Source organism: Lucilia cuprina, chromosome 6, assembly GCF_022045245.1.
Source record: "Lucilia cuprina isolate Lc7/37 chromosome 6, ASM2204524v1, whole genome shotgun sequence".
NCBI lineage: Eukaryota > Metazoa > Arthropoda > Insecta > Diptera > Calliphoridae > Lucilia > Lucilia cuprina.
This window is the reverse complement of record NC_060954.1, coordinates 61,337,098-61,347,097: the sequence shown is the minus strand read 5'-3', so window position 1 is coordinate 61,347,097 and position 10,000 is coordinate 61,337,098. Positions and strand designations below refer to the sequence as shown.

General features: G+C 31.0%; 1 protein-coding gene across 3 annotated transcripts in view; it reads left to right on the top strand.

Moving 5' to 3' along the window:
- Window positions 1-8,300, top strand: part of LOC111678054 (UDP-N-acetylglucosamine--peptide N-acetylglucosaminyltransferase 110 kDa subunit) — a 9,523-nt gene extending 1,223 nt beyond the window's left edge. For 2 of the 3 annotated variants that reach the window (XM_046953815.1, XM_046953816.1), the window contains exons 3-10: window positions 4,200-4,410; window positions 4,486-4,669; window positions 4,735-4,803; window positions 4,866-5,062; window positions 5,127-5,325; window positions 5,405-7,133; window positions 7,205-7,385; window positions 7,845-8,300. In XM_046953815.1, the coding sequence (XP_046809771.1) occupies window positions 4,200-4,410; window positions 4,486-4,669; window positions 4,735-4,803; window positions 4,866-5,062; window positions 5,127-5,325; window positions 5,405-7,133; window positions 7,205-7,385; window positions 7,845-8,112 (3,038 nt within the window). In that variant the 3' untranslated portion in view covers window positions 8,113-8,300. The remainder of the gene's footprint in view (window positions 1-4,199; window positions 4,411-4,485; window positions 4,670-4,734; window positions 4,804-4,865; window positions 5,063-5,126; window positions 5,326-5,404; window positions 7,134-7,204; window positions 7,386-7,844) is intronic. The other variant, XM_046953817.1, reaches the window with a different exon arrangement.
- The last annotated feature ends 1,700 nt before the right edge of the window (window positions 8,301-10,000 follow it).

Here is a 10,000-nt window from a genome sequence, read left to right as displayed (position 1 = left end):
TGTTTTTGTATATGTATGTATATAAATATGTGTATTTACCACTAACCCAATGTTTGCATGTGTTTACATACTGAAAAATTAAACAGAGTTGCCAAAATATGTATATTAGATTTTGGAAGGTTTTGCAAGATTCTAGAAAATTGCAAGAGCCGATAAATAGTTTTAATAGCTATTGCTCTATAATTTATATTTGTTTTTGTAATTGGTATTATAATCTAATAAATAATAATAGAAAATTGCAATAAAGCATAAATAATTATGTGTTTGTATAAATTAATAAAACTTATAGCAATACACTGAAAATAATCCATGCTCAACTTTACGAAAAAATTCGTAACTTTCGTAATATTTACAAAAATTTCGTGTATAATACGAAATATTATTTATTAAAACCGTTTTCTATTTTTAGGAAAGTACGAAAACCTTTCGTAATATTTTTTTCTTAAATTTTAGCGAAATTAAACATAATGATATTAATTATATTATGATTAAATAAAACTACAACATTTTTATAAAATTTAAATAAAAGTATAATATTATTCACGAATTGTTTTCATAAAAAGAATTGAAAATTCGTGTGAAGAATAATTTTGAACTAAAATTAGAAAATTTATTTTAAAATGAACAAAAATGTTTGAATAAATTAATATTTCGTAAATTTTACCATACTTATTCAAAATTCCCTTTTTTCAATTCGTACAATTTCATATATATTACGAAAGAATTTCGTGGTGCGAAACAACGAACGATTCGTACAATGTACATTTTTCGTATATATTAGGCATGGATTTTTTTCAGTGTACTTATTTGCTTTATAACAATAAAATTCTGTAAGAATGTTGTTCTTTATGGTAACACATAGAGGAAAAAGTATTAAAGCGCTGAATTCAAAACTGAAAGCACTACCAAATGCTTTAGAAATGTGTACTTGGTTTAGATTTAAAATTTTGTTGTCCTGCGCAGTATGATGCGTTAACTACTGAGCATATGCTAGCCATATCACTTAAATTATAACATTCTTTGAACAGAGTTTAAGTATGTACTTGAAAATAGCATAGTAAAGTAATTTGGATTAGGGTATGCTTTGAACTATCTACTGATTGACTAGTATAAACATTTTTAACTTAATGTATTATAGAAAAAGGGCCTAGTAGCACCGAAACACACCCAGTCTTACATAGTCCATGAAATGTGTATATTAATCTAATAAATATCTCTTTATGTCTCAATTGAGCTTTTTTTAGTCTAGCCCTATACAAGTTACCTTTAAGAAAAAATTTTAATTAGTTCATCCTTAACATAATCGTGCATTAATAGCGATAATGAAATATATTTTTTACCAACTTTGACGACTTTGTCAAATTCCGTGAGAATTGCTTAAATTTAAAACTAGCCTGTCTATTTTGTCTTAATTTGCTATCTATCCCTTAATTCAAGTCAAACTTGATCCATGTTTTTTATAGAGTAAATTAAAATTTGTATGTATTCCGAAGAGATTTGGAATAAAACAATTGGTATTTTTAAACATGCGGACTGATATTTTGCCAAAATGACTTGCAAAAAAAATTGTAGGTAAAATTTTGGTAAAAATTAGTAATAACTGTATAATTTCTATTCCGATACATCATCCATATTTTCTTTATTTCTCGAAACTAAATAATGCTTTTTAATAAACATAAGTAAAAGAATTAAGAAATGTTTAATTTTTCTTTGAAATGAAAACTGCACCAATCATTGATAATATATATCATTGTACATTTAATTATTATTCAGTACTTGTTCATTAATGTGAATTTTGAAACAATGCTCGATATATATCAAATATATAGATATCTGACAACAATGGTATGTTATGTATGAAGATCTAAAATTAATTTTGAAAATAAATTTTTTAAATCGTTTCATAAAAATTATTACAATCTAGCGAAGTGCTCTTTGCATTAGCATTAACCTGTTTTCCCCTCTTTTAACAAAGAAACATTACAAAACTTTTCCCGGTTTATGAAAGAGTTATGTTGCCTTGGCATTCCAGAATGACTAACGTACATATGCGTATATCTATGTATGTATGTATGTATGTATGTATGTATGTATGTATGTATTTATGAGAGTAATTGTTTATGTATGTTTGTATATGTATGTTTTACAAAATTTTCCGATAATGGCCTATGCGCTGTGCTACCGTTGTTCGTTTCTTTTTTTTCTTCTTACTTTTCTTGTTGTTTTTAGTCAATGTGTTTAACAAGCAACACAATAAAAATGACGACCTAGCACCACAATCGACGTACGGCCAACAAACAACATTCTACAACAAAATATTCACATGTTTCTTCTTTTTTGATTGTAATTTTGATGTTAGTAAGCATCACATTTCTTCTTCCTTTCGCCCGCCACCCTTCTGCTGCCCCACATGGCCTGTCATCAACAACAAAAATCCAAATTTATACAACTTACTACATGTACATACAAATGTTGATGATGATGACTTTGACTAGCTGGCTGGCTGACTGACTGCTCCACTAAACATACTAACGAAAACCGACTTAACGTGATTTACAAATAAAATATAATAAAAACTAAAATACTTTAGTACGTAATGATTTCTTATACAAGAGAAATACTAAATAGAAACAAATACAACTTGAACTAAAAATCTCTCACAATACAGAAATATATATTTTTTGTATAAAAAAGAGTGCAATATGTATAAGAAAACAAAAACGATACATTTAAAAAAATGAACAAATTATACATTTTTTCTAACGTTGATGTATTAACGAAATGAATGTTGATTATTATAGTTAACATGTATGCATTTCTTTATTAAAATCGTTATTAAAAAAAAAAAAAAAAAAAAACATTGTAAAGTTGGACGGACGAACTGTTAGATTGACATTCATTCTAACCAATTTTTATGAAATTATACTTTTTATGGGGTAGGGGCAGCAGCAAGGCGAATTAATACGCCTTGGGCAACAGCAGCATGTGCTGAAAATGACATGACATATTCATTGTTTTCGTTGTTCCGTTCCGTTCAATTTCGTTTATTTTTTTTGTTTTGTTTAAGTCTATATAAAATTCTGATTCTATACTAGGTATATAATTTTTAATTTTTCTTGTCATTTTGCTTGTATGGGAAAAAAAGAAGATCGTGGTATTTGTGTACACTAACCAATCAACCAACCACATCCTAGTTTGATACGTATGCGTGCGTATAAGTGTGTGGGTTTGTGTGTGTTGGACTTTTGCCCTCTTTGACTACGTCGCCGTCTTCCCGTCTACAATAATTTGTGTGTGGCAATTTACCCTTGAAATGATTGCAAAAGAACCTTGTAATAATGTAATGACATTATTTTCTCTTGTTGTTGTTTTTTTTCATTAAAATACAAATATTTTAAATTTGCTTTCTTTTGCTGAATAAAAATCCTTAACCTAGAATGGCTAAATAAGTAACAACAATTTTAGGGTTAATGGATAAAGAATCTTTGTAGAGTTTTTAGTGGACATCAAAAAGGTTGTTTCAGTAAAGATATTTTATTTACAGATCTGTATAGAACTAGAACTGAACTAGAACTGAACTAGAATTGAACTAGAACTGAACTAGAACTGAACTAGAACTAAACTAGAACTGAACTAGAACTGAACTAGAACTGAACTAGAACTGAACTAGAACTGAACTAGAACTGAACTAGAACTGAACTAGAACTGAACTAGAACTGAACTAGAACTGAACTAGAACTGAACTAGAACTGAACTAGAACTGAACTAGAACTGAACTAGAACTGAACTAGAACTGAACTAGAACTGAACTAGAACTGAACTAGAACTGAACTAGAACTGAACTAGAACTGAACTAGAACTGAACTAGAACTGAACTAGAACTGAACTAGAAATGAACTAGAACTAAACAAGGACTGAACTAGATCTGAACTAGAACTGAACTAAACTAGAACTAAACTAGAACTGAACTAGAACTGAACTAGAACTGAACTAGAACTGAACTAGAACTGAACTAGAACTGAACTAGAACTGAACTAGAACTGAACTAGAACTGAACTAGAACTGAACTAGAACTGAACTAGAACTGAACTAGAACTGAACTAGAACTGAACTAGAACTGGACTAGAACTGAACTAGAACTGAACTAGAATTGAACTAGAACTGAACTAGAACTGATCTACTTTGCTATTTCATTGCAGGACTACTAGAATTAGCCCATCGTGAATATCAAGCTGTTGATTATGAGAACGCCGAAAAACATTGTATGCAATTGTGGCGACAAGATAGCACTAATACAGGTGTGCTATTGCTATTATCTTCCATACATTTTCAGTGTCGACGTTTAGAAAAATCTGCACAGTTCTCAACGCTGGCTATAAAACAAAATCCCTTATTGGCCGAAGCTTATAGGTGAGTAAATCCCTTATTAACAAACAAATTGTATTATAAATTAATTTGTAAATTATTTGTATTTTATTTTTTCAGTAATTTGGGTAACGTTTTCAAAGAACGTGGACAATTGCAAGAAGCTTTAGAAAACTATCGAAGAGCTGTACGTTTGAAGCCTGATTTCATTGATGGATATATTAACTTGGCTGCTGCTTTAGTTGCTGCTAGAGAAATGGAAGCGGCTGTACAAGCCTATATAACAGCTTTGCAGTACAACCCGGTAGGTTTAGTCATCAAAAACAATCCTAAAAAATACTATAATTAGTTTTTTCTTTACTATTTAAGGATTTGTACTGTGTACGTAGTGACTTGGGTAATCTGTTAAAGGCTTTGGGTCGTCTTGAAGAGGCTAAGGTAAGTCTTTTTAGTTTATTTTTTTTTTAATATGTTTTTAATCTTTGTTTAATAACTTGCAGGCTTGTTACTTGAAGGCCATTGAGACTTGCCCTAGTTTTGCGGTGGCATGGAGTAATTTGGGTTGTGTTTTCAATGCCCAGGGTGAAATATGGTTGGCTATACATCATTTTGAAAAGGCCGTTACTTTAGATCCAAATTTTTTGGATGCTTACATCAATTTGGGCAATGTTTTAAAAGAAGCAAGAATTTTTGACCGGTATGAAGTCATTTTCGCAAAATTCATTATTCAATTATTTTTAACATATTAATTTTGTTGACAGGGCTGTGGCAGCTTATTTAAGAGCTTTAAATTTGTCTCCTAACAATGCTGTGGTCCATGGCAATTTGGCTTGTGTTTATTATGAGCAGGGTTTGATTGATTTGGCCATTGATACCTATAGAAGAGCCATAGAATTACAACCAAACTTCCCTGATGCTTATTGTAATTTAGCCAATGCTCTGAAAGAAAAAGGACAGGTAGTTAGTACAATAATTTTGGAATATTTAAATATAAAACCAGAACTCTAACCTTTTTTTCCCGCTTTTTTGTCTACAACAGGTTAAAGAGGCTGAGGAATGTTATAATACCGCTCTACGCTTATGTCCCAATCATGCTGACTCTTTGAATAATTTAGCCAACATTAAACGCGAACAAGGTTTCATTGAAGAAGCCACTCGTCTGTATTTGAAAGCTTTGGAAGTTTTCCCCGACTTTGCTGCTGCTCATTCGAATTTGGCTTCAGTTTTGCAACAGCAAGGTAAACTCAAGGAGGCTCTTATGCATTACAAAGAAGCTATACGAATTAATCCAACCTTTGCTGATGCCTACTCCAACATGGGCAACACCCTTAAGGAATTACAGGATGTAGCTGGCGCCTTGCAATGTTACTCGCGTGCTATACAAATCAATCCAGCATTTGCTGATGCCCACAGTAATTTGGCGAGCATTCATAAGGATTCTGGTAACATTCCCGAAGCCATACAATCGTATCGCACTGCATTGAAGTTGAAACCAGATTTTCCCGATGCCTATTGTAATTTGGCACATTGTTTGCAAATCGTTTGCGATTGGACGGACTATGAGGCACGTATGAAGAAATTGGTGAGCATAGTAGCTGAGCAATTAGAGAAGAATCGTCTGCCCTCGGTGCATCCACATCACTCGATGTTGTATCCGTTGTCACACGACTTCCGCAAAGCAATTGCGGCTCGACATGCCAACTTGTGTATAGAGAAGATTTTAGTTCTACACAAGCCTCCGTATAAATTCACACGCGAAGTGCCGAATGGAGAACGTATACGTATTGGTTATGTTAGCTCTGACTTTGGCAATCATCCCACCTCACATTTGATGCAATCGATACCGGGGCTGCACGATCGTAGCGTTGTAGAGATTTTCTGTTACTCTCTTAGTCCCGATGATGGTACCACGTTCCGCTATAAGATCTCACAGGAGGCCGAGCATTTTATTGATTTGTCGACCATACCCTGCAACGGCAAAGCGGCCGATCGCATCTACAATGACGGTATCCACATACTGGTGAATATGAACGGTTATACCAAGGGAGCACGTAATGAAATCTTTGCCTTGCGGCCGGCACCCATACAGGTTATGTGGTTGGGTTACCCCGGCACAAGTGGGGCCTCATTTATGGATTACATTATCACAGATTCAGTAACGAGTCCTATGGAGTTGGCACACCAATACAGTGAAAAATTGGCCTATATGCCATACACGTATTTCATTGGGGATCACAAACAGATGTTCCCCCATTTAAAGGAACGCATACTGGTGGCCGATAAAACACAATCGACTGTGTCGGACAATGTGGCTGTTATTAATGCCACAGATTTGTCGCCATTAGTGGAGAATACAGGTGTTAAAGAGATACGTGAGGTTATCAATGCCAACAAACAGGTTGAAATCACACACAAAGTGGCTGAACTTCCCAACACCACACAAATTGTGTCAATGATCGCTAGTGGACAAGTGCAGACCTCTCTGAACGGTGTGGTCTTACAGAATGGTTTGGCCACAACACAGACAAACAACAAGGCAGCCACAGGCGAGGAAGTTCCACAAAGCATTGTCATCACTACCAGACGGCAATATCATTTACCCGACGATGCAATTGTCTATTGTAATTTCAATCAATTGTATAAAATCGATCCCTTGACACTGCAGACCTGGATGAACATCTTAAAGGCTGTACCTAATTCTGTGTTATGGCTTCTGAGATTCCCAGCGGTTGGAGAACAGAATATTAAGAAATCAGTAGAGGATATGGGTAAGTTTTTTAAATAATTTTTCTTTTATCTTAACACAATAGATTGTTTCATTTTGGTTGATTTTGTTTAGGTGTCGATCCAGAACGTGTTATATTTTCAAATGTTGCTTGTAAGGAGGAACATGTACGTCGTGGTCAATTGGCTGATGTGTGCCTCGATACGCCACTTTGTAATGGACACACCACATCAATGGATGTTTTATGGACTGGCACACCAGTTGTCACACTACCAGGAGAGACATTAGCATCAAGGTAATTAATATAAATATTTGTATTCAAATTCAATTAAAAAAAATATTTTTAGTTCCAGTACTAGTTAAGTTTTAGTTCAGTTCTAGATCAGTTCTAGTTCAGTTCTAGTTCAATTCTAGTTCAGTTCTAGTTCAGTTCTACTTCAGTTCTACTTCAGTTCTAGTTCAGTTCTAGTTCAGTTCTAGTTCAGTTCTAGTTCAGTTCTAGTTCAGTTCTAGTTCAGTTCTAGTTCAGTTCTAGTTCAGTTCTAGTTCAGTTCTAGTTCAGTTCTAGTTCAGTTCTAGTTCAGTTCTAGTTCAGTTCTAGTTCAGTTCTAGTTCAGTTCTAGTTCAGTTCTAGTTCAGTTCTAGTTCAGTACTAATTTAGTTCATAGTTATATTTGAGTTCTAGTTCAGTTCTATGTGTTTCCGTTTTAAGATTTTGTTTTTTTAATTAACTTTTATAATATTTTCTTTACAGAGTGGCTGCTTCACAGCTGGCGACCTTGGGCTGTCCCGAACTTATTGCTAGTACCCGCCAAGAATATCAAGAAATTTCCATACGTTTGGGCACAGATCGTGAATATCTCAAGACATTGCGTGCCAAAGTGTGGAAGGCACGCGCTGACAGTCCACTGTTTGATTGTTCACAATATGCCAAAGGTTTGGAAAAGTTATTCTTGCGCATGTGGCAAAGATTTTTGAGGAGTGAAGCACCAGATCATATTGCCGCTATAGATAATAAATAAATTAACCATAATACAACTATAAAGTAAAACAAATTTTTAATAACTTGAACCACACACTTCACACTTCATCAAAACATTAAGTAAACAGGAAATTTCCTCTTATAACAACTTTACTCCTTAACAAACAAACAAAAATAATCTTCATTCTTAAAAACATATTCATACATAATTATTTTAAGTTTTCAAAATAGCGGAAATAGCAGAAAAAAAACGGAAATAACTAAAACAATAACAATAGTTGAACTTTTTCATACTACTTACTAATCATTTAGTTTTTAAATTTATTATTATAAAACAAAAAAAAAAAAAAGAGAAATCATTGAATATACTAAAATTTGTTAGAAGACGCCGAGCGAAAATATTTGGAAACAACAAATTATATATAAAAAAAGAAATTAAAAAGAAAAATTATATTAACTTTAGTTTATATACATATATGATGAAAAACCAAAAGAAACAAACAAAACAAAAAAACATAATAAATTGTTGTTGACTTTTGATGCTAAATGATGTACGAAAAAAAAGTAAAAACAAATCAATTAAAATTTTTTAGGAAATTCGTCATTCTATTGTATTTATAAAGTGTTAAACAAAATATTTAAACAAACAAAACAAATTAAACTAATAGAGTTTAGAAAATGATTTTCTTTTCATATTTTCTCTTACAATCTCTTCTTTTAAGAGACGAATTGAGGCCGAGAAAAAAAAACTGTAACAGTTGACTTGCTATTTATTCGCCTTTTAGTAAATTAGTTTTTTTTTTTAAATTTTATTTTTAATTTCTAATTTGTCTCTTAAGCAACTGAAATGAAAATTTTGAAAACCAAAACAATGCGAATTTTTTTTTCTTTTTTTAATTTTGTAAATTTATTTGTGTTTGTATATGTAGTGTCCCCACTGTTAATTTAATATATATTTTTTTTATTTACTTTCAAACTTTCAATTAGTGGTGAAATCAATGAGAACACTTGAGAACAGTTAAACAAGTTCTTGCAGAAGAATCAATTACAAACTTAATTTAAAATAAGTATAAAATAATAAAAAATAAATAATAATAATAATAATAAGTATATGTACAATTTATATACTTGTATGTAATTTGTTTTTCTCTCTAACACTCTCTATCTATTAACTATATACATACACATACACATATATATTTACACCACTATATATACATACTAATTATATAAATATATATATACAATATTATATATAAATATATACAATTCATATTTATTATTATTTTTTTTAATAGAATTAAGGTGTTACTATTTTTAATAAAACAAAAAAAAAAAAAGAAAAAAAGATCAGTGAAAAACAACAAAAATCATTAATGTTAGTAAGCAATAAGGAAAAAAATCTAAAAAAATAATTAATTGCGAATTTAATTTATTTTTTTTATAATTTTTCACTTGTTCAACAACATGTTTTTGATTTTTTGTTTTATAACAAAATCTAAAGTGTATAGAGTGGTAAATATTTATGTTCTTTTTCTTCTTAACGTGGTTTAACATAATTTAAACAAAATATTTAACAACAACAATTTTATATTATTATTATTACTATTATTTTCAATAACAACATATTAACAAATTATTTAGTTTTAATATTTCTTGAAAAAAAAAAAACAAAACACAATCTAGTACATTTATTAAATAAATGCTTTAATTAGAATTATATTTTGAAAAAATAATAAAAAAAAAATGATTATGAAAAAAAGAAACACTTAAAAACCAATATTTAAAATAACAATTTTTCCAGTTGTCACTAAAAGAAGAACAAGTAGGAAAGTATAGTCGGGCATGGCCGACCATATGATACCCTACACCATGAGTATATTTTTACAATTTTTACTTTTATAAAATTTTTATTTATTGTAAAGAAA